We start from the raw sequence: 27,917 nt of genomic DNA, 5'->3' as shown, positions 1-27,917 counted from the left end.
GAACCGATTTATTGTTATCCACAATATTTTAAATAAAATTAATTTTCTCTTTTAGTTAAGGTAAAGCGTTCGACGTCATTATACCAAACAATAAAAAAAATATTTAGCATCTAATTATATTTAAAAATCAATACTTGGAGAAAATTGCAGCTCCGTCGTCCTACTACAAAGTAGTAAAGGAATCAGACAGGTTCTCGTCACATGGTGGTGCTGCTTCTATTCCAGTCTTTACTGTTACCACAGGAACCGTCCTACGACTCCACTGTACACGCTGAGAAGCTGAAAAGGCGCACTGGAGCCGTGCGCAGCGCAGCGCAGGGTGACTGTTTGCGCTCAAGGTTGACTTTTGTGCCACATCCCATTCGCTGCCGCCGCGAAGCGCAGCGCCCTGAACCAGAGCAGGAAGCGGCAGAACTACAGCTGGCGCAAGGAGCGTTTTTTTTTTTTTTTTTTTTTGCATTTCAGGACAATTTCAGTTCGCACTTTGAGTGTTGGGGAACATGCGCTCCACTCGCAGGTGAAGACGACGACCGACGACTTCCAGTTCGCTCCTGCAACTTTAGTCCCGGGGTCCGTTGGCTTCGCTTCGCTTCAGCGGAGATTTTGGTTTCAGTGCATTTTCAGACATGTCTCGCAAGAAGGCTGCCAGAGGCAAAGCCGCGAGCAGCAGCCCGTCCGCGGGCAGCCCCGCCGGGAAGGGGGCCGGGAAGGCGGCGAGGAGCAGCCCGGGCATCGTCCCGATGAACGGCGTGGTCCATCCCAGCAGACCCTCCATCAGCAACAGCAGCGAGTTCTACGACGTCGCCTTCAAGGTAGGACGGCGGCGGGTGAACGCAGTGCCACGAGCCGCAACTTCCATCAAATGGGACGAGTAGAGAGTACCACGGGATGTGATGGGCGCGGTGCGAGCATTGGATAGAAACAAACAGTAAATGTGCAACGGTGCCTCCATTGTGCCCCGCTTTACAAGCGCCTTCACTCATTAAGCAGCAGAAAAACCCTGACACCGCTGCGTCGATGGGCGATCGATGACCTGGAAAGGTGCCGCCGACGAGCCGCTCTCCTGCTGCTGCTGTGCAACTGGTTGCAGGCATGCCTCGCCTCCAGTCCGCCTCCACAGCTTTACTACGAGTCCCACTCTCTCCCCGTGTTTCCTCGAGCGACTGTTGCCACCTACTCCGCGGTCTGAAGCAGCTGTTTTAAGTCGGCGCACTCGTGTTTGCGTGTTGTTGTTTTTTGCGCAACTGTTGAACTGCCGGTTCTTTCTCGACTGCGTCTGTCCTTGTTTGTTTCTGTAGAACGAATGCAAAACCCATTCAAACAAAGCTCTCCATCCTGTTACCCGCTCTTCATAAATATCATATCAATACATTTTTGCCTAAAGCAGAGAGCAATGATTAATAATAGGGCGGCTTTCATTTAATTAGAATGCGACCAGTACAGGATTCATATTACAGCAGTGCAGAAAAAAGCACATGTTAAAATTTCGTGATAACTAGCTTCCTCTGTAATATTATTATTATTCATTGAGGAAAAGGAAAAAAGAGCAGACGTCTCCTTCTGCACACTGCTGCAAACATGTGGACGGGAGAAGCCAGAGAAGAGATGCAGTGAAAAGGAACATTGGAGGGGAAGCAGAGCGGGGAGCTCGGTCGCTGGGCATCATTTTCTCCTCCTGTCGCACACTTCCTCTGCCGCCACAGGACGCTCTTGATTTCAGAGGTCTGGCGCCCGCGGCTAACCCGATAACAGTGATGTCATCCAGCCTTTATCGCTGTCATTGCTCCAAATGGGCCGAGGGGCCGCCGCGTGAAGTACAGTACGATCAGCTTCACCCTATGCAACAAATGGGTCATTAAAGTCAAATCATGACCCGCAGCTCCCTCCAGTTTTTCCCTCTGTGTCTCTGAACAGGTGATGCTGGTGGGAGACTCCGGGGTGGGGAAGACCTGTCTACTGGTCCGCTTCAAGGACGGGGCTTTCCTGGCTGGCAGCTTCATCTCCACTGTGGGCATTGACTTCAGGGTGAGTCTGGACTGAACGCACACTGACACTCAGTCGCACACGCGAACACCTGTAACTTCAGTACCTTTCGTCAAAACTGGGCCAGAGGTACTAATGGGATTTGAAAGCTCTCCGTCGTCTTCATATGCCCGGGAGCTATAAACATTTACCAGACGTCTCACCAGATAGGATATTGATTTCTTTAATTAGTCTGACATGCTTTCGCTCCACTCTCTGGGTGATATCAGCGTTCCTCGTGTGCCAGTTTCACGTGAACCTCGAGCTGCGGTCTGATGGAGCCTCGGGCTGCCGACTACAAACGCTTTATTTTTCCATCGAAAAGTGAAAATAGAAACATCACATCTCTGTGTTGTAATGTTTCACGACAGAGTTGTTAGAGTTATTATTGCTAATGGCATTAATGGGAGGAGGAGGCTTAGATGTGTGTGGTTTCCCAGTGCATTTGTACGTATGATGCTTCTGATGGGTGTTTTGCCTCCTATTGTGTGTCGTCCTCTGTAGTTGGTGCCCGTGAGCTCGGTGGAAGCTCGCCGCGCGTGTCATTGTGAATCCATTCCTAACGTGCACCTGTGGAGCTCCGTGTTTACCTGCGTTACATAAAGTGCGTAAGTGCGGGACCAGAACCTTTCAACTCTTGGGAGGCCACTCAGACTACGCAGCCATTGTATAGGCCTGTGTGTGGGCTGGGCGAGTTGGTGGGCGGGTGAGCGTTTGATTTATTTACTTATGTAACATCTCTTACCAGAGTGTCTGCAGTCCCTATGCACTGTGCAATTAGGCCGATCTAAGCAAAGCTGGGACCTTTCATCTCTGCTGGTCCTATTTACTGCTAATAGAGGAAAAAGGACAAAACTCATAAAGTTTAGTGCTGACTCAGCGTCTTGCCCGTGCAGTATTGACTTATTTGTTTGCAGTGTGGCACAGAGGTTTATGACATGATTAATTCCGCAATCATCCACAAGTCATCCGTTCTTCTGGATGCGACTGCAACTTCGATAACGTGAACGTTTGCGCAACTGCACAGTAGTGCTCGTTTCGGAAGATCTGAGGAGACGGTTAAGAACGAAAACATGAAGGTCCTCGGTGTTTGTGTTTCCGCTGAGGGTACACAGAGCAGCAGAGTGATGGTTATTTTTAGGAGAGACAGTTTCGGTTCGTTTTAGTTGGTGGGAAAGAAGCAATTTGCTTCATATGGGGATTTGATCCGGTTCCCACTTCAAAGCAGCAGCGAGATGCTCTTCTCTTCTCCCCCTTGTTTATGGGATCCTCATCTGGTTTAAGCCCCAGCATGTTCTCAGGATTACAGAGCTGTGCTGGAGCCGCCTTAGACCTAAAATAACAGCAAGAAAGAATTCCATTTAATTATAAGACCTCCTGGTAAAGGGATTATAAAAGAAGAAGAATTCATATCCTAAACAAGAGCATACAGTAACTAATTCTTACCACGGTTTAAGCTTTGACAGTTTGTTAATGTTGGAAGGATGTTAGTTGTTACAGTAGGTTCCCAGTCTTCTAGTGTAACATGAAAAAATACTTTATCCCAGAAACAAATGTTAATTTACTGGGATCATATTGTAGCAGGAGCTGTCCCTGGTCCTGAATTCCTTCATTCAGATTCACTATAACAATATATCTGGTACATTTACACACACTGACCCCAATCATCATCCTGTAGCATGTGTATTAACAAGTCTATCATGGAAACATCTTATGATGTTTCAGGTGATGTTTATGACTTGACAGCGCGGCCTGGATTTCATTGTCATTCTAAGCAGAAGAATGAATTTAAACTCCTTCACTTGTGCCGCTGGACGGCTTCACTGCTGAACTGGGAGCACGGATTTACGTGCCCCCCCCCCTCTTGATTGAGATTCATAACCACCCTTGACCTCTGTGGCAGCTCCCTCTCGGCTGCCGCTTGACGCGTGAATAAAATGTGCAATAGCTCAACGTGTTGTGTACGACAATATTAAAATCTGCCCAATGAGCTAGTCAGAGATAATTTGTCCCCTGAGGACGAGCAGATCTTTCTTACGTATTGCATTCAGGTGCTAAAGTCGGAACAGCGGAACAGAACAGACGAAGCATCCCATCACTACTTATGATTTAATGTTCTTGGAGCACTTCATCTCGGAGCAGCCCATAAGGTTTCCTTGACAGGTTTAAGAGGTAAAGATCACACTTTGCATACTAATCCATCGTCTGTAATGTACAAAGGATCTAATATTTTTTTGTTTTATCGTGCAGCGCTCGGTCTAAGACCTGACTAATAGGTGGCTGGAGCAAAGCAGAGTAAAACAGAGCCTTGTATGAGTTACAGGCTCGTCTTATGTCTGTTTTTTATCAGGCAAGCAGCCCTGGCTGACGTCATGGCGACACTTCAATATCTACTGTAAATTTCATGATCCACATACAGTAGGTGCTTCTAAGTCCTCAATAAATACTGGGTATAATGTTTTAATCTACTTCCACCGCTGGAAAAAATATTTTATACTTGCAAGATTGGATTTTCTATCGTAATAAACTTAGCCATGTTTAAAACAAATCTGATGTTACCCCTCATGTATTGATTTATGAAGCATTCAGTCAAAGGTCTGCAGCTCACCAACCGAGCCGAGTCATGTAAAGTAAAATGTTTCTATGTTTAAGCACAGCAGGGATGTTTCACACATAACAGACAGTCCCACTGATTCAGACATCACTGATCCTATTTGTGTGTGTGTGTGTGTAGTGCGTTTGTGGGGGCTTCAGCTATGAATCAGGCTGCTGGAAATTCACTCAACATTTCAATGGTCAGATGACGCTGGTATGGATTTCATAAATGTGCTGCTGCACCGAAGAACATTGCATCTATTTAAACTAAATATTCTAGGACAACGTAGCAAACACACTCATGCACTTGTGCCTTGTATTTCTAAAGGAATTAGAGCAGTAACCTGCAGTGTCTTGGCTCATTTGTCCAACATAACCCTCAGAAATCACTCCTTTAATATTCATCCATTTCTCAAACTATAAATAGTTTTATTCGATTTAATTTAACTTTAAAACCACAGCAGAGAAATCAGTCAACATTTAACTTAAAGGAAAAAAACAGAGCGTAGGTCTCATTCGTATTGAGGATCTGAGCTCAAGGTTAATGTCAATGCTTGAAAACCAGGCGATGAGGATTAGATGGAACAATGTGTCACAGAAGAATGGGCTAAGATCCCTCAGGAGACCTGTGCCAGCCTAGTTAGGGACTACAAAAAAGAGGGTGTTGTGCATTAGAAAGAAGTGACTTTAGAAACCTAAAGCCCCTCGTTTACAGTCTACACATGAGCCACTGGGCCTTAAAGCCTCCTCACATACAGTATGATTCTCTATTCTGGCTCCAGTTCAGTCTTTAAAATGAATAGTTAGCAGTAGTTTAATAAAACCACGTATGTTTGACCTGCTTCATCACTCCACAACATCTGTTGGCTCTGGGTTTAACTGGGCCGCTCCAAATGATGGATTTTATGCCTCCGCAGCTTGTCCTGCATTACCCAGACCCTTCTGAGCTTCAGCTCCCTCACATCCATGACATCATTCTGTTAGAGTGATAAATGTAGAAGATGGCCTGCACAGATGCAAAGTCACCTGTAAAAGGCAGAAGAACAGATGTTAAACAGCTGCAGTTAATGGTTCATATCTTTACTGAAACACATTCCACACCTGGCTCCAGTTTAGCGACATGAACAAGCTGCTGTTGTCACATTGTGTGTTTGATGGGAAATATTGACTTTGTCTTGGCTCAACAGCAACAAATATTGATCTTCTGTGTCATATAAAGCTGTGGACGCTGATTTGTTGCTGGACCTTTGACCCCCCACACAAACGCCACGACAGGAGCACAGACGTGCAGTCTGTAACAGAAGCTCTATTACCATTGTCTTGGCCCTCCTCCAGTAAAGGCTGCTTGCTGGTGGCACTGGTAGACTAATCCTTCATCTTGTGGTCAGTATTATTGAAAAACAGCTTAGGATCTGAATGGGCTGAAAAATAAATGATTCTATTAAAGACCACAGATGAATAAAGAAAAAGAGGAGATCTGCTTGACTTTTTTATTATACACACAGCTGCTCTAATAGGTGTCAGTTTTACACAGAAATGACTAACGCTACAATATTGTTGTGCTATTTAAGACAATGTTAACAACATCTTTAGTTATGGCTCTAATGAGTAACTCATCAGACGTGACTCACAGGGCACAAACAGAGACATCATCCCTTGAACCATTCGCTCATGAGCCAGTCTGTCCTCAGTGATGCGATGCTGAAATCAATTGGAGGAGGACTAGTCTGATATGAATCACATTAATTTTGCTTTCATATCGGACTGGAAGAGACAGTTTGTGTAAGGGGGGGAGGGGGGAGTATGAGATGCTGCAGTGCACAAAATAAATAAACTGCCATATTGAAATATTTGTGTAAGTCTGGGAGCCTTTGTTCAGAAGAACATGAGGTCCTCTGCAGAGAGTGACTCATGCAACAAGTGGATATTAGTCATTGCTTAATTGCTGCTACTCAGAAGCAAAGATTTTAATTTTAATCAGCGGCCAGAAGAAAATAAGCAGCTGATTGTTTTTAGTAAAAATCAAGCTGTCGGAGACAAGTCCAGCATGTTACTTAAACAAGCTGCAGGATGCTGATGGACCCATTCATCCAACTCCCTCCCGCTGATGACCGAAGGCTGGTCCAATGAGTCATCGCTTTATTTATTTCAAACACAAGCTTCTGATGCAAAGGACATGGAAGAGGTGTGACTGAATGCTTCTACCTGCTGTTTTATTTGCTCTCATTTTTGCAGGGCATTTCAAAACATCAATGTGTATTCGTGATGATACAGAGATGCTGCAATATCACAAGACTGTGTGTTAAATGAGGACTCTGCAGCCTCGTCCCTTAGCCTTGGTACAGTACGTCTCTGTGAAAAATGACACTTCTAGGTCCTAGGGAAGATTTGAAAAGTTAAATCGTGCAGATCCCATGCAAGTCGGGCTCCGTTTTGTACATAGTGCGGGAACCCATGAGAGCAGGAGAGTGTCAGGTCTGACATTTGAGATGCTGATAAAACCTCGCTCATCGCCGTTTTTAGGCGTTTCCAGTGTTGAAGGGACGGTTGTGTGACTTTCTATTGTCTGCTCTCTTGCCTGACAGCCTGTCTGCCTGCCTGACAGCCTTCTCCGAGTGGGTGCAATTAAAGTGCCAAACGTAATCGTGCCAGCGAGTGGCAGTAACGTTTCTGTGCTTCATAAAGGAATTGAATCGAAGCAAAGCGAGTTCATGGCTACTACGAAGGAGACCAACACACACACAAAGACACATACGTGAACTAGCATGTATGGTGGGTGTTAACTTCTGCCTAGGGAGATGTTTGTAATTAATAAAAGCCCGGCTTTGCCACCTGCTGCCCTAATGTCACAGGGATCTCGAGAGGCAAACCCCGATGAGCCGCATGAATATTTAACCAAGACATGAAAGAAGTGAGGAATGAAATCTCTGAATACTAAAAGGCACCAGGACTAAGGTCATGAGACAGGAATGATGAAGAAACTGACACTGTGCATTAGAACATAGTGTTTACATGACAACAATAATCCCCATATGTCAAATAAAAACATCCCACTCGTGTGGACCTTCCATTTTTATAATTGGTAAAACAGCCAGAACTAGGATAATATTTAGTAAATGTCTCAGGTACCGTTCATCTCTTTATACTTATCAGAATAAAGTCAAACATTTTTAAATCCTGCAATGTTTACACTCTTCTGGCTGATGATCACATGAGCAGATTTCAATAGAAGCACATACTGTATATATATAATTTTGGATAATGTCACATGCTGGCTTCAATATTTCTATAATAACCGATTCCAGGAAATGGGTCTGAGCAGACAAACTGTAAGAGTCTACAGCATATGCATTGGCAGAGATGTCTGCGATGAAGCTGCACCAAAGTGAATACAAGCGCTGTTGAAAATGAGGAGGAAGAGGAGAGTGACATTTTCAATTTCTCCATGCTTGTTTCAGAGCAGAATCTGTTTCTTTGCCTGCTCTGGTTCTGTGGGTGATGCAACGGGTGATCTGCTTCAACCTGAATCGTGGACTGGTGATGAAAACCGCATAGAAGCAGCAGTTTATCCAGGTTAAGTCAGCGAATCTGCCACATGCATTGCTATAAATTCTATGGAGAGCATTTCAGGAGAGTTAGATGTCGCAACCAATAGCTTGATAATAGCTAATGGCAGACAAGAGGCATGAGGGTAACTAACATGGATAATAGGAAGCATAGCAAACATGGCTAGCGTGTCAAAACAGACATCACCTGGTTCGAGGCAGGTGTGAGGACACACATTGTGCCTGAGCAGAATGAATAAGATGAGGGCAGCAGTAAAGGCACAGGTGAGATGGATTAACTGATGAAGAGGGAAGAATCAGGGGGTTGGAGTGGCTGGATGCAGGGGGTGTGGTCAAACAAGGGGCGTGGTCAAATAAGGGGTGTAGTCAAATAGGGGGTGTGGTCAGTGGGTGAGATCCTGACAGAAGATTAATACGGGGGGATTTAGCAACATGCTCAATTTAATAGACTGTCTTACACATACACATGAACCAGGGGGTGCGGTTAATCTACGACAGACCTCTTTGGCCAGTGTTGTTTCATTTGAGGAAGTGTGAATCTTTGCAGCACTTTGAAAGGCCCTGAGGCCCACTGCTCTTTCAATTAGTGTCTGTTTTTAACTTCAGCAGGTCACTGAAGTGAAAAAGCCAATAACGAGAAGGTTAAGGCTGTTTTTCCTGCCTGCAGCCCGATGGGTTCTGGATACGCAGCCTCCTCTGTCAATGTCCTTGCTGAGGAGCCTGACTCAGCCTCATTGTTACCTCCGGTGTGAAGAAGAGGAGAGCTAACATACAGCAGATCATTAGATTAGACTACACGTGGCTCTTGGGACTAGCTGAACATGGAAGCTGCTCTGATCACACCGGACCCATCGGACTGATGACAGGCAGCTTTCATCATGAGCATCAAATCTGATTCACAGGCAGCTGATACTGTAGATGGGGGGAGGGGAGGGGGAGGGGCTGGGGTGGTTTTGTTCAGTACTTCAGACTGCGTGCATGTGCCTGTGTCAGCATGACTTTAGAAAAAAAACCTGACAGCCGGGCGTCGAGTTGACCTCAAAGTGGAAGCGCGGTGTGTATCCCTGCCCTCCGTCTGTTAGCGTAAACGTTACAGGAACACAAATAAAAACAGATACACATGAACATCAGCTGAAGTTGTCGTCGAAATGATGAGGAATTTGTGTGAGACGCTGCTTTTCTGAGCCTCACGCTGCTGCTGCCATTAATGTTTCATGGGCTCACACTTCACAAGCCTCCTGAAAGCTTCATGCATTTGTAATTCACGTCCCTGGGAAGTGCAGTCGCTCTGCACCAACTGTACCTTCTCACTCATGCACTGTCGGGGGGGCGGCTGACGGGCACCGCGTGGCCGGCCGGCGGAGCACTTTGTGTCTGGGGATGTTCGGAGGATGTTTTGCCGGAGCTCGAGGGATGAAATCGACCTGAAAGCGGCGCGAGCGTCTCGCTCGTCCTCTGCGAATTGTAAACAACTTGTAATTACACAGAGCCGAGCTGGAGCCGCGTGTTGAATGTTGAAGTTTTTGAAAGTGAAGTGGAGGCAGCGTCGCTGGAAGTGTTTAGTACCTTCGTTTGTCTGAACCCGTCTCGTTTAAGCAGCTTAAAATGTCTTATCACACTCAGTCCACATTTATTTAAGCTCATTTAAGCTCATTAAATCCGCTTTTACATCCTATTCCAGCTGATTTGAAACATTGGCTCTCAACATATTATGATAACAATTATCCGTCCAATCAAGCCAAGCCCTCATCACGGTGCTTCTGTGTCATGAACCTGTTTTTCTAGGTCACTAAATATTTATGAAGCCTCCAAGCGCACTGGGTTTTTTTAGTACAATAACAACAACAGTGAAAGGTCTTTAGAGATGCTGATTCCTATCAAAGCACAGTCACAAACAACCTCGAATCTCAACTTTCCTATAAATATGTATGAGATCCCCTCCTTTGTGAATCTCGGGAGGTAAATCAACCAAAACCGTCCACGGAGACAGTATCTGTTTTGGAGCGCGGCGTCGTGTCCGGGTTGGATGATGGAACAGGGAGGATGCACCAGGTGATGCTGTGTGCTCCCAGGAGGCCTGGATGCGGGTCACGAAGAACACGCTCACCTGCTCTTTGTGGCAGCGGCCACTGGTTCACAGCGAGAGGAAAAACGCTCCTTTCTGAACACGCGCGCGTGTCCGGTACTTTTTTAATGCGCCTCAGTGCAGCAAATTGTATCAATAACTCGCTATTTCCTCACAGTGACTCTTTGGGGACCTTTCATTTAAATGCAGACGCCGAATCAAACTGTTTCCCCTCAGGTGAAGTTTAAAGAAAACTGACATATGCCACGACTTTATATTTCTCACTCGCCTCCGCATTCGGTATATTTCAGCTTAGATGAAGTCCTTTCGTCATTTCTAGTGGCGCCAGGGGTTTCAACCCGTGCGCACCCGTCGCTTAGCCCCTGATCCGGTCCATTTGGTCGAGCCTCTCGCCGCCGTGCGCCAGAGCAGATTTAAGGCAGGATCTGAGGGCCGCGTCGAGGCGACACGAGCGAGGTGAACAGAGGGTTAATCCTCTGGAGGAAAGAGGCTTCATGAAACCGAGTCGAAGGGAGGAGGAGACATCCAATATTGATGTAAAAAGGGGGGAAGAGATCAGCGGGTCGGATGAAAGGATGCGGCTGCAGCCGAGTGACCGCAAACACACCTCCGCTTCATGAAAAGCTGCTGTTTGTCAAGAAGAGAAGAGCACACTTCAATTTAGGAACTGTCACTTATGATTTCATGCTTTCATTTCCAGAATAAAGTGCTGGACATCGACGGAGTCAAGGTGAAGCTTCAGGTAAGAAGTTTAATTTTTCCTGACAGTCGTGAGCGTCTGTTTTTTTTACTTTACTTTTAAACATGAAAAAATATGAAGACGACTCTAAACCCTCATGACAGGCCCTGTTCACCTGAGGCCCACGTTTTTGCTGTATGTGAAGTCATTCAGGGTTTATTGGCCTTAAGTACTGTAGTTCTGTGGCAGCCTGTGTCACACAAACAGAAAGAACAAGGTATTTACATTTTTGCATCACTGGTGTCCCACAGGGCAGAGCCTGCATCAAAGCTGAGAGAAAGAGAGAGAGAATCTGTCAACAGTCACACAGTCAATAAAAGTCTTTCTTACTGGTCCATCACCATTTTGTACTTCTCCACTCTCACCAGATTGACTTTTCAGTCGACAGCTTCGCTCTCAGTGACTCCTTCCCTTCTCGTTCCCTGCAGATCTGGGACACGGCCGGACAGGAGCGCTTCCGCAGCGTCACTCACGCTTACTACCGTGACGCCCACGGTGAGACGCACCGCTTCAGGTCCTCTCCTCCTCATTCAGGCAGTTCAATGATCGGCGACGCACAGGAGCTGTGCGATAGGGTGTTTAAAAGCGCTGCTTCACTGAGAAAATAAAGTTTTACTCCGGCCATAAATCACAGCTGTGTTAGTGTCGAGGTGTAAATGAAGGGGCTGAGGCAAAACAGAATTAATGGAGCCTGTGCGGAATCTGTTTAGTAACATATTCATGTAGATGCTTAAAGGAAAGAAATGCTTTTTTGGGAATTACACAAATCAAATGCAGCTTTAGTGCCTAGAAACAGAGCTCGGCTTTTCTCTGAGAGGCAGCGTTGGGGCTGTTTGTTGGTCAGTGCATCACCTACTGTAGTTCTACCTTAAGCTGAAGTCTCTGAAATGGCTGTGTGTAACTCATTTGGGCTCATCCAGCTGAGGCAGCGACAGACTGAGTGCGGACGTGGCTGCGTGCGTGATTCAGCGCGTAGGACAGGTCTACATTTGCATTAATGGTCCTCATGAATACCTTGATTTCTATGTGCATGGAGACATTTTGGGGCCTGACGAAGATTTCACTCTCCGCTAGTTCATGTCTGCAGATACCAAGCGTGAAAACGCAGCTGGCTGTGATTTTGTCCAACCTGAACAAAGTCGCGTTTCGGCAGCCAGATACAGTAGCATGGAGGCACTCCATTCACATGTGCACAGTTCAGAGCTGAGGGAGATAACAGCAGTGTTCCCTGACCCTAACCCCAGGTGAGCAATGACTAATGGATCCAATTAGCGTTGCGTATAACTTTCGGGAGCCGAAGCAGAGCAGGAGGTAGAGACGACGGCCCAGAGCTGAAGTGCTGGTGCATTTGAGGAGAGGACGAGTGTGGGAGGGTGGAGCGACGGAGATAGTTAGTGGAGCTTCTGAGAGAGATAGACAGCGAGAGGTTATTTTAGATGTTTGTCGATAGGCAGCGCATCCACTGTGTGGGAGACAAGTGTAGACAGCCATCAGATAGCTTTCTGCTCGTTTCTGCCTCAGAAACTCGGATTATTTAGTTTCAGTTTTTTGGGATGTTTTCAAACCACATCTGCTCGGTTTATCTCGTATGTCCCCCCGCTGACCTGAATACTGATGTCTGATGAAATCGGCAGAAAAGGATTCTAGAACCTAGAACAGATCTATAAAGCTAATTATTCCGGGTTCTTCGCCGTACCCGTCCTCTTTCTCTTTTGTTGTTATTTTATCAATAACTTCATCCATTCCGCTCTCACAGTCTCTTCTCCCTGTGTTTAAATTTCACTCATGTGCATTGAAGCCCAGGCAGCGACCTGAATGCAGATACACCTAATAGGATCTAGAGAAAAGGACCTAATCCATAGGTTCAATTACAAGTTAATTCCAATCGCAGCTCTACTTTAATGTATTGACCTTTAAAAAGGATTAGTGCTCAGTTCATTCGATTTAACACCTTGAAATGTACGTAAGTGACACATAAATAAGAAAGCTCATGTGGACTTTAATCGTTACGACACATTGTAATAACTATTAGGTAGTTAATGGTATGAAACGAACACCAGACAATCTTTACATATACTGTCTGGTCTGCAGACTTTATTTCTGGAATCAGTAACATCTGTCATAAGTTATTGATCAGTCACAACAAAGGTGATGCTACATTTAATTATATAATAAAATGGTAAAACTGAAATGGAGGCTTTGACTGAAAGCTGCTGTTGTGGCCGTAGAATTTGGACGTCAATGAGTCCTTTAAACTTCTTGGGAAATCAGTTCATCCCAGGACCATAGCGGGACATGCTCCTATCTGCCTCTAGTGTGGCCTCAAATACAGAATAAAGACAAATCACTTAGAACGACAAAGGAAATAAATTGTTTGTGTGGGAGAGAGAGAGGATGTAAATGTAAACAGACTGGGTTTTTGCCAATTCCCAGTGCTGTTCTCCGCTCGTCTGTTCTCCTCTTATCAACTTAGCTCTTTCTCCTCTGCTGTTATATTAGTTTTCGTTGCCGCCAGTGCTGCTTCTCTTCTCATCAAGCCTTCTTCCATTCTGCCGTTGCAGCCGCTGCTCGTCTCTTCATCTAAAACCTCATTTTCACCGGTACATTTGCCAGTAAAGCTCACATCTAATGAGGCCGAGTCTTTTGTTTCCAGGGCTCAAACAGGAAAACAAATGATGTGTAAACAGCAAGCAACAGATTTAGTTACTGCACTTTTCCATCACAGGAAGATATTTAATTGAAAAGGACATTCAAAACCGCACACAATGTCTGATCTTTGTCCTGATTTCAAGCATCCAGCGCTAAAAGGTAGCAGAAGCGCGAGGAAGCCCTCCAGGTCTGCGGCTTTATTACACAGCTGTCAGTCTGCATCACGCTCATTCACCTCCCTCCTCGCCTGTCGGCCTTTCGATGCCTCTCGAATACCTGCGCTCTCCGGCTGAACCGCACGCACACATAGATTCTCGCTGCCACTTCTGCATAATTCATGCCGTAAAGTACAGTGTTCAGCCTCCTTTCAGTCAGATTTGACCTTTATGACAGCAGCAGCTATTAGGGCTCAAATGAACAGTATTTAGTCATAACATATATTACAATAATACATATTTTTTTATGTTTCAGCTCTTCTCCTGCTCTACGACGTCACAAACAAAACTTCATTTGACAACATCCAGGTAGGTGTTTGTTTTTTTTCTGATCACATGCTTGTGTTTGCCTGACAACAGGACCACACGTCAGACAATGAAACTATGGCACCGGAGACAGCACACATCTGTCCAAAATAACTAAGCCAGCTGTTAAAGTTAAATTTAGGGGCGTAAAATGACACCTTATTAGAAGCATGTCTCTGCCGTCGCGGGGGCTGAAGTGGTGCCGGCTGGTGTCACGATGTCACCGGCCTCGTTAGTCGCGTCTGTCTAACGAGTGGAGCCTGCAACAGAAGGGGCGGGCGCTTTAATTGACAGCGGTCATCAGTAAAAATGGCACTCACTCTGGAAAAAACAGGAGGCCGGTGGAGCAGAAGAGGCGCCTCTGGCTCCACAGGTGGAGAGGGGACGTCTCCGTCAGGTGTAGCTACAGAAGCCCTTTCCCCTCCGTCTTATCTGAGCGCTTCAGCACTCGGAGCTCCAGGCTCCGCTCCTGTGTCCTCTTTGAAGAAGGCTGAGGCGCGTATCTGCACACTGACCTTCATGCTGCCGTTCTCGTTATTTTGATCATAGAGGACAAACAGACAGGAAAGAGTATCTGCATCCAGAAAATTTACCTTTTCGCCACCTCGCCTTCATCCGGTGTCTGTTTCAGGCTGCAGATTCGCTGACAGCTACAGCAGGTAGAGACGCCTGCTGCGGCAGTGCCGCCTAACGAGCACTAACCACTGTTAATGAACGCTAATTGTGATGAATGCCGGCATGAGGGGGGGGAATCATTCCGCTCTCAGACCTGCTCCAGCTGTTTGGTAAGCAAAGCATCAGCGTCACGGGAGCCGTCCATCATCTCAGGCAGAGGTGTAGCATTTAAGAAGACAGAGGAAATATCAGAACGAAATGGTTTAAACGTGGAATAATTGCATGAGTATTCATTTCTTTCGCGTTTGTGCTGGTTCGGGGAGTCAGTTGATCTCTCAGTTTGTGCATTTAGGCCTCTGCTACAGCTCATTTGTCTGGGTCACTCTGTTAAAAAGTAACCTGGCTCCTGAAGCCTCATCAGCCAGAGCCGGACTCATTTCCCCAGGGTGGAAGTCAAATTAGCGTGCTTCAGTGCTGCAGGTCCGTTAGCTAACTAGCGTAAAGAGCGCGCAGCAGTCGCTACCTACGGTTGGAGCTTTTCTGACAGTGCAACAATGTGATTGCCTAGAAATATATAAAGTTCAGAGATATCACATTCAAGCTCATGTCTACGCAGGAAGAAACAAAAGAATTCTTACAAAGGCCACTGCGCCAGACGCTAAATGCCACGCGGCGCTCGCCGCCTCGCCGCTAATGCGCTAGTCGCTTTGTGCCGTTGAGCTCCGTTGACTTGAGCTGCCGGAGTAACGCAAGTGACCGAAGCGCACAATGAGCTGAATCACACTAAAGAGCTCCAGAGCTGCAGGGGATGGACGGTGAGGTGGGAGTAGAAGTGATTTAACTGACAGCGCTTTTATTGTGAAAACACGCGCTAAGTGCAGCACAGATGACCCCAGGAGCCTTTTGTTCCGTTTGTTAGCTAGTTGTTAGCGAACGCGAAGAGTTGTTCTATTTCCTTTGTTGTTATTTATTAAAGGAAAGTCTGTAGTACAGGAATGAATGTTGTTGATTTGATTTAAAGGAGCTCCTGTCTCTGAGCAAGACACCAGCTACTACAGAATAAAAGCCCGGAGCCGCGGACTGGCTTCAGATGAAACCGCCGCCCGCCTGTCACACAGCTGCCGGTTAAATGTCACGGCACCAGATGGAGATGAGAGAACCCGTCAGTAAATAATTCAGCGACAGGAATTCAAAATACCATTCATTTAAGCGCTCGCTGTGGCTGCAGTAGATTACTGCCTGTCCCGTTCCAGAGCGGGGGGGTGGGGGTGGGGGCTCTGTTCTCTGGACGTTTCCATTAACTCTGATGTCAGCTGCGACGTGACAAACAGATGGGACACCTACTGTGTGCGCACGCAGACGCAAGTTGAGTGGCTCCGCGCTGTCGCCGCGAGGAGCCCGGAAGTCGGTGGACGGATTCACCGCGCGTCCGCCTCCACAGGAACGGCCGCTGTGGGTTTCTTTGGAGCACTTTGTCCATCGGAGCACAAACATCCACTGGGAAAGCAGGTTACGCCGGCGCCGCCGGCTCCGTCGCACCATCACAGATTGTGTCTTTGGCACCTTTGGCTGCTCGTGACGCTCCGTTCGCACAAGCGAACGGCATCTATGTTCCTCCAAAAACCCAAACTGGACCTTTTGTTCTGACGACGGAACACATTCGCGTTGTTCCGGATCTCTTTCACGTCACATTCGATCTGGAGGCCTTAAAAAGGAAATGTGCTGCATAATAAGAGTCTTCTCTGCTCCAGGAAGAACACGTGCGAGGCTGTTTGGAAACGGACCTCGTACCTGCAGTCTGTTTGTGTATTTAGTTACGACTGCGGAGCAAAGAACCTTCATGTTGAGAAGCACTCAACCTCCAGCACATTTGACGTGTTTTATTTTGGTCACAGTGTAACTTTGTGTTTTATTCTAACTGGCACAAACAAACAAGTTATTGTTATCTTTTATCAAGGATGGAGAGAGTGCAATGCATTATTGTCGCATCTCTCAGTTCCTCCTGAAGACGTGCAAACACAACTCACGAAGACGCGAAAACTCTTTGTTTCTCTAAACTGAAATGTACGAACGCTAATGAGGAGCTCTCCCGAGGCGACGCGTTTGTTGCCAGCGCCTGCAGCGTGTCATGACATCAGCTGTGGATCTAAGACGCCGTCAGAGTCTGGAGGCAGAAGAAGCAGCCGCAGATCAAAGTGGAGGAGTCAGCGGAGGTCACGCTGCTCCCACGCGAGCTGCCTCCGTGTCGGCGTCTCAGCTGCGTCTGTGCTGAAGCTCGCGGAGACCGAAATAGCCCCGTTTTAGGGAGGGGGGGGGGGGGGGGGGGGGGCGTGTTTACGTGAGCCGACGGGACGTCAGCGCGACGGACGGGGAGCTCGCGCGCGGCATAAGGAGGGAGCGGCGTGACGGCGCTGAGTCATCATTAACGCTGAAAGGCGGGAAGGGCACGCGCGCATTAGCCGGTGAAGCTGTTGTTCTCCTTCCCTGAGAGTTTAAAAGCTGGAGGTGAGCATATTAGGCGGCGGTTATGTTTGTAATTTGACAGCTTCGTTTGAAAACAATTTAAATGGGTCCAAACTAAATCGCATTACTCATCATTAAAGACCTTTTCCTTGAGGCCAGCAGTTTTTAAGACATAACAGAAAATAAAAACGCCGCAGCAGAAGTCCCACATTAATTACTGTCGACTTCAACTTAGCAAAGCTTTTATTACTTTTATCGCACGTGCGTTGAACCGTGAAGCGTAGAAACACGGGCCGAATATAATAAACCGGACGGGATGAACTGGGAGCGTTGCTGTGGATCTCGTTGGGCTCGTGTGGTTGTTCGCCTGCAGACGCTCCCGCCTCGCTCCCGCCTCGCTCCCGGGGGACCCGTCCTAACCCCCCCCCCCCCCCCCCTCAGTGTCACCCGCAGCGGATCACTTCAGACAGGAGCCTAAAGGAGACGCCGTCGGGTCACGTGGAACGCTCGGAGTCTCCACCAGGAAATGCAGTCACGTTAATGATTATTTCCCACCAAGCGAACGCATCCAGGGTGTTTTTCGTTATTTTTAGGCAGCTCCACGTGCAGAGCCAAGTTCGACAGTTTCAGACGCCGTTTGAACCGTTTACTTTTTCATTCGTTTGTTGTTCAGGCTGTTTGCTCCCGTGTGGGGCCCTGATCTCCCTCGGCATCCGTGTGCCTGGCTGTTTCACCGTCGTGACTCTCGCTTCCTCACACACACACATCTCTCTGCCTTTAGTTGAGCAGGCACCGGGAAATTTCCCACTCGCAAAATGCAATATTTGATAACAAACCCATTACTCATTTTTTAATAATGACCGGAAGCTGTGCTGGGACGTTTTCTAGGCTTTTATACATTTTCTACGGAGCAGCTGAGGAGCAAACTTCTAACTCATTCTGATTTATTTCACTATTAGTGGACATTGTCGTGTCCTAATGACCTCCTCTCACTGTGTCACATGGTTGTGGACATTTGGCCTCCTGCGCTTTTGGGAGGAGATCCCAGTTTTACTCCTAAATAAAAAATGACTACAAGCCCCCATCCTTCAGCCACGGCCCCCGGGGACAGAGGACTTATCTCGGCCTGGTGCTCTTCTAAATACATTCATCTATTCATGTCTGGCACAAAGTGATGATGTCACTGCTGTTTACTTACTGTCACATCCTCATTGCGGCACCTTTAAGGAAGCGAACACCCGTATTTACATGAGCTCGGCTCATCTGTCTGTCTGGGGCAACATGGTGATTTATCCTTTCCTCCTCCTCACTAGTAGATGTGAGGTGACTTAAACTGGCATCCACTTTATTAAATCCTTGGCTCATATAAAGTACACATAAACAATCCAAGCACTTGTTGAGGCAGTCAGGGGACCTTCATTCTCCAGTGGAGATGACGTGCAGGAACATCAACAGTTCGGAGCGTCCGACCCGATGAGTTATCCCAGAACCTGTAGAGAAGAAACACAGAGTGGAGTGAATCACAGCGGGCGCGATTAGGCGTCACACTGAGTCGAGAGATATTGTTTTAGCAGGAGAATTTGTCTGCGCTGATGAACAGGATGGATGGTCCTGGTTTATTCCTCCCCCGTCTACAGACACAGCGTTTGTTACAGTTATCTCTGCTTCTCCTTCCTCTTTTATCCTTTTTATCTCTTTGCCCTTGCTTCAGTTTTTATTCCACTCCTTCACCAATGTTCATCCTCTAAATGCCCCCCTCCCCCGTTCTTCGTTATTCACGTCATCAGATAAACGGCTCACGCGTGTCCGTGTCCTGGTCCGTCCCGTGTCCTGTCTCCGGTGTTTCTCCTCCTACAGTCTAACGGCTGCTCTCCTGTTGCTTCAGGCCTGGCTCACAGAGATCCACGAGTACGCCCAGCAGGACGTGGTGCTGATGCTGCTTGGAAACAAGGCAAGTCGGAAGATAAACGCACACAAGAACAAATTCAGACATTCTGAGGGACAAACACTTCACCCCCATGGTTTGTGCTGTAACTGTCAGTCTAATGTTCCTCCACAATCACAAGGCTCCATTCGAACCGATAGCAGATGTCTTCTGCTCTGAGCTCTGTCTGGTTCAGCCCTCAATTAGCACCGTGAGACTCAATCATGACTCGTTAGCTGCCGTCAGAGGGGCGCGTGTGTTAAACAGACGGTGACCTCGTCCCCTGTCTCCCAGGCCGACGCCACGCACGACCGGGTGGTGAGGAGGGAAGACGGCGAGAGGCTCGCTAAGGTGAGAGGAACCCGGGTCCGAGGCTGAGCGGTGACTCGTGTGGCTCCTTTCCGTGCTTTGTGATTCAGCCATTCTGGCCTTTGGTTGGTGTCAGTTTTAAACCCGCTGCAAACAAACCCACTGAGGCAGCCGGAGGAGCCACATCAGTCTCTGTGAGAGCAACCAGGAGAGCTGAGCTGTGGCCACGGTGCAGCAGAAGCTCGAATCTGTTAAATCTACCTATAAAATGCTACGTTTGGATTTTACCAGGAATTTGGCGTTCCCTTCATGGAGACCAGCGCCAGGTCGGGTCTCAACGTGGAGCTGGCTTTCACCGCCGTGGCCAAGTGAGTGTCACGTCCTCTGCTTTGGTCTAATTGACCGCTGCTTTCTTTTATCCGCTCCACGTCCAGCGACTGACGAGACGAGACACTTCATATATAAATATGTAAATATTTAAATGTGTCCGTCTGGGGAAGTAAAGGCTCATCCTGCATTTAGAAGCTGCCCTCGTGCATGTGCATGGGAGGTTTCTCCATCGCACTCATGCATAACTCATACGTCCTGCTATTAACCTTCAAACGTACTCATAATAAATGAGTCTAAGTTGCTGCTCTTTGTTTTAGCCTTGAGTCAACGTTTCTATGGGAGAGTCAGGTTATTGTGAATCTCAGCAACATGCATGTCTCCCTGCTGCCTCAGGGAGCTGAAGCACAGGTCCACCAAGGAGCCGAGCGAGAAGTTCCAGCTGCAGGAGTACGTGAACAAGGAGATGAAGGGTGCCGGCTGCTGTCGGGCCTGAGGCCCGCTCCCGCGCACGCGGTTCCGCTCATCCTCATACAGTCCACCCTCACAGGCGAGGAGTCCGGTCCGAGCGAGGCTGAAACCCGGTACTGTTTGCTCTTCACCCGTCCGTCCGCCTTCTGCAGCTGTGAATGTAGCCCCAGGTCATGGCTTCAGACGAACAGAGCGCTGGTTCCATAACAACAACCACATCCATCATTTTGTTTGTATTTTCCTGGTCAACATCTGGATAAATGATCACTTACTAGAAGCGTAGTGATGCTTGTGTCCATGGTTCAGCAGCTCAGGCTCCTCCAGCCAGTAAAGCTCACCAGCATAAACTCAGTCTAAAGCGTTTTCATCATTCAGCTGTGGACCTTTGGAAACAAGCATTACTTGTTCAGCATCCTCTGTGCATTAGATTACTGTCTGTGCAGGTATGAACTTATATATAGAGTAGTTCACAGTCTACACAAACGTTGGTGTGGGTCTAAGAGCCTAGAAACTGTTTGCAGACACATTTATTATTTCAACAACCACAATGAGACTTGAAGCGCTGATGCAACCCTTATTGTGTGTTTTTAACAGTAAGATGGTCACACATGGTGTAAATACATTTCTGCATGGAAAACATGTCTGATGGGACATAGATGGAGATGGTAACTGAGTGTGGATGAGCTTTAGAAGCGAGACTTGCATTATGTTGGGTGTTACTTAAAGTATTGTAAATCAAATATGTACATTTCTGTTTATATGTTACTGTCAGTGGATCTTTACCTTGCTTTAATTTGTGCATTTAGTTTAAATTCTGGTATGTACTATGAATTCACCCCTTTACTTTGTACACTTAGTAAAATAGATTCTATTGGATAAATGACTGTAATAATGAAAATTAATATATTATTAAAAGTCAGAAACTGACTGTGAACAGTTTTGAAAGACTACAAGAAAAATCCTAAAGCTGCAATTTAGGGCAAATGCTTTTCACAAGCTAATGAATTAAGATTCTGAATATTATTATAATATTATACGATTTTTGATTGTTATTATAATTGTTTGAGTGTTGACTAATGTACTGATTTGAAGTGCCAGAAGTGAAGGGGTGAAGGTATCACAGGCATCTTATAGACGTAAACACTTTGTCTGATGTTATGATCTGTTAACAGTATTAATTAAAGATGTAAAACCTTCTTTTTATTAAACTTAATATTTCATGTCAGTTTAGAATAGTATATAGGGTATTTACTGCGTAGTCCTCTTGTTTTTTTTTCAGTCTTGGTGTTATCAATTAATTGTTCGACTTTGACAACTTTCTTGTAAGTGAAAGTTAAGTACAATAAAAACTGAAGGCATCGTGGCTTTTTTCACATTTCGTTGCCCAAATTCTCCAGTCAGTTCGGAACCGAACAGGAGTGAAGGAGGCTGCGGTGGGTTGCCGTTTTTAAAAGCGTTACTATGTCTCCCTCTACCGGTGGAGGAGGTGTATGACACGAACGCAAACTTTTAAATAAATCACTTTTGAATTGACTTTTACATAATAAAGGGATGCAGGACAATATTTCAAGCTGGTAATAAACCTCAAAACAGTGTACAAAAAGCAAGTAGCTTGTTCTGCCTGAGGTAAATTTGTTTAATTTGTTTAGAAAATAATAGAAGCACCAGTCAGCCATTTTATTAGGTACAAGTCTACGATCAAACACAACCACAAAGTCTGCCATGAAATATGATAATTAGATCATCGGAGGCACCATGACTCCAACAACCAGTGACCTGTGTTGAATTGCATCAGATGCTGTACACGTGTGTAAAAGTGTATGAGAAAATAAATATAATTACATTCAGAAGTAAATGGGAAACTGTGAATATGTATAAAAGTGAGAAGGGCACAGTTTGCACACTTGGTTAAAATACGTGTTATTATTTTAAACATCAGCAGAAAACAACATACACTCACGTCTGAGCAGCACGGCTGTGATTCCCACACAAAGGAGACATTCGGGGCCTACTGACCTTCAAGTACATAAGTCACATGAACTGACGTGATGTAAACTTTGGGTTCCTTTCTGAAGGGGCCCGCGTTTATACTGCCGTGATGCGACATCAAGTGCGTGTCAGATCTTCCTCCTCCTGCTCACGCGGCTCCCGCTAGGACCGTCACGGTTTGTGCTTGAAATTGGCTTCCACTGCAAAGACATCAGTCGCGCGTCACAAACCGAGAAAAACACACACCGACTTCTCGCTCGAGGGCTCGGCGGCCGGTTTACCTGCGTACTCGTGAGGCAGCATCGGGCGGTTGATGACGCTCTGGAACACAGCAATCCATTCCTCCTGGTCCTCCCGAGACTCGCACACCAGGGGGAACTTCCTGCTCGGGGTCACTATGGTGATGCCGAACGGCCAGTGGTTGCCCTGGAGGCCGGGGGGGAGGCCGGAGAGGACCACGTAGCTGTTCTCCTTGCTGCCGATGAACGCCTCGCCTCGCGCGAAGGCATCCTGCGAGCAGAGGGACAAGCAGCTCGTGATGCCGGTCCGCGAATGCACCCGCGTCCAGATCACGGCTCGCACACAACCAGTACCAGTGGGTCCTTAAAGTACATGAGCCTCCTGTCGTCCAGCGTGAACCACCTCTTCTTGAAGCTCTCCGTGTGCTGCAGGACACAATGGGCAGGGATTATTGTTCACCCTCTGTTGTATCCATCATAGGGAACCAGAGAGAAGGCACCTCACCTTGGGACCTGTCTTTTCCATGTAGCCCTCCTTCAGGAAGTTCCTGGTTAATGTCGGCAACAGCTGAACCGGCGACAGTGACACACAGCTGTAAACAGGTTCCACCTGCCTTCAGGGACTACAGTGAAACTCGTACTCACTTCAGGGATGGGAGCTCCAGGAAAGGCCACCTGCAGGTAGTGCAGCCGCGCCGCCCTGATGGCGTTGAACCAGTCCACCATTTCCTTCAGGGCAGAGCATCAGGAGGATTAAGAGCGGGCGGCAGGTAAACGGGCGCTGCTTCCTCACTCGGACGCCTCACCTTGCCGTCCTCATGGTAAACGAAGAGATTCCTGGTGCTGTTGTCCTTCAGGTAGGTTATTTGCAGGCCGTGGGCGATGCCGGTCTTAGTTGGCTGGAACATGGCGTTCACGCTGTCGATTTTTATCACAGCTTTGGGCTCTCGGGCCTGAACGGAGGGGAGACGGCGCTGGTGCTGAAGCACTAAAAAGCCTAAACGCGTGTGTGCTCAACGACTAGAGGAACCACTCACATCGGGTTTGTTGAAGTACTTGAGGACCCGCTCCCGTTCGGACAGGATGAACCTCCGGTGCAGGTACTGGCCGTTGTCCCGGCCCCGTTTCCACAGGAAGCCTTCTCTGTAGCCTGCCAGCGTTAGCATCGTGAGCATCATGTGACTGCAGCTCTCACGGGTCCCTTCGGTAACAATAACAACCGAACGCACGCGGCCTCGCTCGCGTCACCGGAGCTTCTTCCCCTCAGGCGCGACACAATCGGCACATGCAGGTCAGCGCGAGACAAAGGCACTTCCCCCGTTAGAGCCGTAAACTGAGCAAACAGCTGGAACGAGAGTCACAGCTGGAGGCGAGGGCGTCGCACGGGCCTCAGCAGGAGAAGAGTCCAGATGACTGGACTGAAGCTCCACCTGGACTAAACTATCACTGCAGTTCACATTCACTGCTCATATTAAAGAGACAGACAGTAAGAGGCCATGTTAAACTGAGTTGACATTACACAACTTCCTGTTTCTGACACGACTGTTACCAAAGGGAAGCAGCCAATAAAGCCTGATAGGGAAAAGGTGTAGAGAAGGCTTGATTTAACGCCATGGGACGGTCGGATATAAAACGCGTGTCACCAACGTGTCTGTGGGCAGAAGAAGTGTCAGCCGCCGCTTTATATCAGTCAGAGCTGCTGTGTAACACTTTCCTGATTAGTTGTTAAGCTGGTGACACTTCACGTCCGTTCATCGTTTGACACATATTCGCATCATTGTCTTACGCACGTTCTCGTTTATGGCCTCGATGTGATCGACCTCACACAGAGGCGGGAGAGGGGAAAGCAGCAGTGAAACGCGGCACAAGCCGAAAGGTCGAGAGAGGAACTGAGTTCAAGCCGAAGGACTCCACAACAAAAGGCCGACGCGGCAGAAACAGAGCTCTCGTTGTTGAGCGTGGACGGAACGGACGAAGCCGCTTTTCTGCCCAGCGCTGGATGAGTGTGTGGCCGTTGTCGTCGTCTCACCTGCCGAGTACGACTCCTGCTTCTCCACACACATGAACTCCTTCCTCTCGTACTTGGCTCGGATCCACTGTTCCCGCAGGAGCCTGTCGGAACATCAACATCAACAGGATCAACGGATCCTGCGTTTAGTGCAGCGTCTCTCCCCTTCGCCCTCCGTCAGTCAAACTGCTGACCGTGCAGCCGCCATCCTTCTTTTTAGCAGCTAAAGTCAAAGCGTTTGCATCCATGTGTCCATCATTGAACTGAAGCTGAACGGAAATGGATCAACAGCACTGTTTCTATTAGGAGGCAAATCCAGCCTAAATCTACAACAACGGCCTGAACAGCTCCTGGGTGGAGGATGCATTTGATTTAATATTGCCTGTTCCTGTGAACTGTGTGACACTCACCTTTCACCAAGACAGCACAAGTCTATTCTGACTACGTTTGACACTTCATTTGGGTGCATATACGTCTCCAGATAGTAAAGAAACCGAGCCGCTGAACTGTTGCTTCCTGTTCGAGCTGCAGGAACCGCTCGGCCTTATCGCTGAGGCGCTCGCGCTTCGCTCTGGCTGCCAAAACCGCAGCTTGACCCGTTGCTGTCAAACCGGGCCGTCTGCGCAAACCGCCACGCGTCAACATAAAGCAGCAGCCGATGAGCTAATGGAAAACACAGGACCTCAGACGCGGCTGCAGCTGCCACTGAGCTTCACCTTTTGTGCAAACGTTTAGTAGATATTTAAAGTCCTGCTCAGGCTTTGAGTAGAATAAAACAAAGGACACTTACGCGCAGTCTTTGTTTGTGGGCCGGTAGAAGAAATCAGGAACGAGCGCTTCATATTTGGCTTTGGCAGCATTGTTACCAACCGATTCCATGACCTACAGGAGTGGAGAAAGATACACAGATATTTCGAGATATATAGAATATCTGCTCTGTAGCCGTGTGTGCGCGTGTGTGTGTGTGTGTGTGTGTGTGTGTGTGTGTGTGTGTGTGTGTGTGTGTGTGTGTGTGTGTGTGTGTGTGTGTGTGTGTGTGTGTGAGACGATGAGATGGTGATGTTCAGCGTGTGATGGTTCCCACAGTGAACGCGATATACATAAAGCAGAGAGAGAGAGAGAGAGAGAGAGACAAACCCCTAAAGGCCGAACACACCGCAAACCATTGTGATGCAAACGTTCGCACAAGGCGACCACACAGCACAGCATGACGACGGCACCATCGCCGATAAGGCTGCGCGTTAACAACGCGCGCAGATCGCACAGTGATTTGCTGCCGGCCCGTGCACCGCGCCACAGTGACCTACTGGTCGCCTACTGGTCAGGCGGCTGATCCAGGAGCAGTGGGGCGTCACGGCTGCTCACCTGCAGCTCGGCCGCTCGCCACGGATCCAGCAGGATGGACTTGACCTTGCTGATCTGGGCAATGGTCCTGTGGTGGCCGGAGCAGCCGTGACACATGAACACGCCCAAGGTGTAGGACGCCCACTCGGGGTCTGCAGGGAAACACACGGCGCACACACAACGCGTTTAGGCTGCAAATAACGTTTAACAAAGCACATCAACCAACGCAAAACAGAGGAAGTGGAAGTGTTCTATTTATATGTTATGAGTTTTATTTTTACTCATATATGTGCAGCTTGTTTGGAAACATGCAGGTTATTACTTTGGTTTAATTCGGACTGGATCACAATTTATTCCCTGTACTGGCATGAATGGAATTATTGTGCATCGGGTTCTGTTGCCTTCCCCAACAGAGGAATGCAGCAGAACTCGATCGCGCTGTTGAACGGGTGCAGAAACAATTCAATCTCTTATAAATAAGTGCCACAAATGCCATATGACCACGCCTTCAATCCAGAAGAAGACATCAACACAGGTTTATAATGACATTTTCTGAATCCATACTGCACTGCGACGCACGGTGAGATTATGAAGCGCTGCCGTGACTCAGAACCGGGGCAGAACTCAGGTCAGCAGCAGCTCCGCGGCTGCTGATGGAGATGGAGCCGAGCGGTCAGCGAGGGCACGAGACCAGAAAAAAAAGGGTTTCCTCGCGCGTTATCGTGAGGCTGCACACGTGCAACGCAGCGTCTGCGTGGGACAGACAAGAGCCGGATTGTTGGGCCGCTGCCATGCGCACATAGCGGATGAGCAGAACTTCAGCGCAATAGTCACAACCAAGTTCAGCGCAACAGTTTCCTTTGGGCGTTTGACATGGTTTCGTCTGGGATGTGATGAAAATGGAGGAACTTGAATAGAACGGGAATTTTATTGCCCTATTCAGAGTAAATCATTCACGAGCTATCACAGATATCTGTTAACTGATAAGTCAAACAGAAAAAGGGAAGAAACTCATACAAGTCTTCATTACCTAAAGTCGGGCTTTGTAATGCAATCATACAGTTTACACTAGTACAGATGAGTCATTTGAGGAAGAGGGTATTTCACACCCATCAAACATCACCACGTCGTGTGCGAAAAGCACAACTGCGGGCAAAGTCCGCGCGTGAAGTGTGCACTTCATTTTGCGGCTCGGAGCGCAAACGCCGCAGCGGGCGGCAACACGGTTGATACGCGGAGCTAAGAAAGAGAAACAAAACGGATTTCACATGAAACTGTCCAACCGGCGTCACGGTGGACTCCCCGCAGCGCAGCCTACCTGCGGAGCCGCAGTCGACACACTGTCCGTTGCCGGGCCTCCCCAGGAGCCGGGTCATCACCTGGCGCGTCTTCTCGTGGGGCGAAGCCATCTCTGCTTCAGTCGGCACCTCGGAAGCTGAAAAGCCCAGAGTCGAGCATCGAAAGTAGGAGGATGAAGAATGCCGCCGGTCCGGACGCGCGGGGCTGAATCTGGGACGCGCGTGGCACTTCGCGTAAGCAATTACCGAGGGGTCCGTGACTTTGGATGACGAGGCATAGTTACTCTAATACGGGCACAAATCCACATTTACAGCAACGATAGAGGCGTTCAAGTGTCATGTGCGCTGCTCTGGAGGGAGACACCCAGCGGCCAATGGTGACGACACTGCAGGCGGCGCGCCTCGCACGCGCTCCTCCATCTACCCAGCCTTCTCCACCATGATAGCGAGTGTAGAGGAACTGAGTTTGACCTGCAACCGAACAAGCTGCTATGCATAGGAATATGCTTAGATCGAGAGGAGACGCGAATTGAACACGTCCAGTAGTGAAGATCCTTTATTCTTTAGTGAATCTGAAACCTGACGCAGAATGCGCAACTATTGTGTCGCCTGTCGCTCAGTTCCCAAAAGAGTGTAACCCGAAATACCACACAGAGGTGTGTTCAGCTGCGACCGACAAATGTCGCAAGTGTAATAGTCGTGCCTTATGCAACTGTATGTTTCAAATACGTACAGGTTTAGACCCAGATTTG

General features: G+C 47.8%; 2 protein-coding genes across 5 annotated transcripts; one reads left to right on the top strand and one right to left on the bottom strand.

Annotated features, from left to right (window-relative positions):
• Window positions 1-132: 132 nt before the first annotated feature.
• LOC114860410 (ras-related protein Rab-26) lies at window positions 133-21,650 on the top strand. 2 transcript variants are annotated; one of them, XM_029158981.3, is made up of 9 exons: window positions 133-812; window positions 1,915-2,025; window positions 10,970-11,011; window positions 11,437-11,503; window positions 14,129-14,181; window positions 19,142-19,207; window positions 19,475-19,531; window positions 19,781-19,857; window positions 20,213-21,650. In XM_029158981.3, the coding sequence occupies exons 1-9, from the start codon at window positions 627-629 to the stop codon at window positions 20,310-20,312; spliced, it is 759 nt and encodes a 252-aa protein (XP_029014814.1). In that variant the 5' UTR covers window positions 133-626; the 3' UTR covers window positions 20,313-21,650. The 2 variants fall into 2 exon arrangements, with proteins under 2 accessions (XP_029014814.1, XP_029014815.1); XM_029158982.3 differs by lacking the exon at window positions 133-812 and adding an exon at window positions 850-1,819.
• Window positions 18,585-27,899, bottom strand: LOC114860407 (arf-GAP with dual PH domain-containing protein 1-like). 3 transcript variants are annotated; one of them, XR_008695400.1, is made up of 13 exons: window positions 27,186-27,899; window positions 25,889-26,019; window positions 25,314-25,405; window positions 24,545-24,627; window positions 23,553-23,665; window positions 23,322-23,468; window positions 23,161-23,244; window positions 23,021-23,083; window positions 22,870-22,941; window positions 22,558-22,786; window positions 22,304-22,476; window positions 19,057-20,670; window positions 18,585-18,746 (listed from the first exon to the last, which is right to left on the bottom strand). XR_008695400.1 is itself a non-coding variant. In XM_029158977.3 (11 exons), exons 1-11 carry the CDS (start codon window positions 27,274-27,276, stop codon window positions 22,448-22,450), a joined length of 1,134 nt encoding a protein of 377 aa, XP_029014810.1. In that variant the 5' UTR covers window positions 27,277-27,899; the 3' UTR covers window positions 21,900-22,447. The 3 variants fall into 3 exon arrangements, 1 of the variants encoding a protein (XP_029014810.1); XR_003786615.3 differs by lacking the exon at window positions 19,057-20,670; XM_029158977.3 differs by lacking the exons at window positions 18,585-18,746; window positions 19,057-20,670 and having other exon boundaries at window positions 21,900-22,476.
• Window positions 27,900-27,917: the final 18 nt, after the last annotated feature.

The sequence above is a fragment of the Betta splendens genome, chromosome 8 (genome assembly GCF_900634795.4).
Source record: "Betta splendens chromosome 8, fBetSpl5.4, whole genome shotgun sequence".
Taxonomy (NCBI): Eukaryota; Metazoa; Chordata; class Actinopteri; order Anabantiformes; family Osphronemidae; genus Betta; species Betta splendens.
The sequence above is the reverse complement of the archived record's forward strand: the minus strand, read 5'-3'. Positions and strand labels throughout refer to the sequence as shown.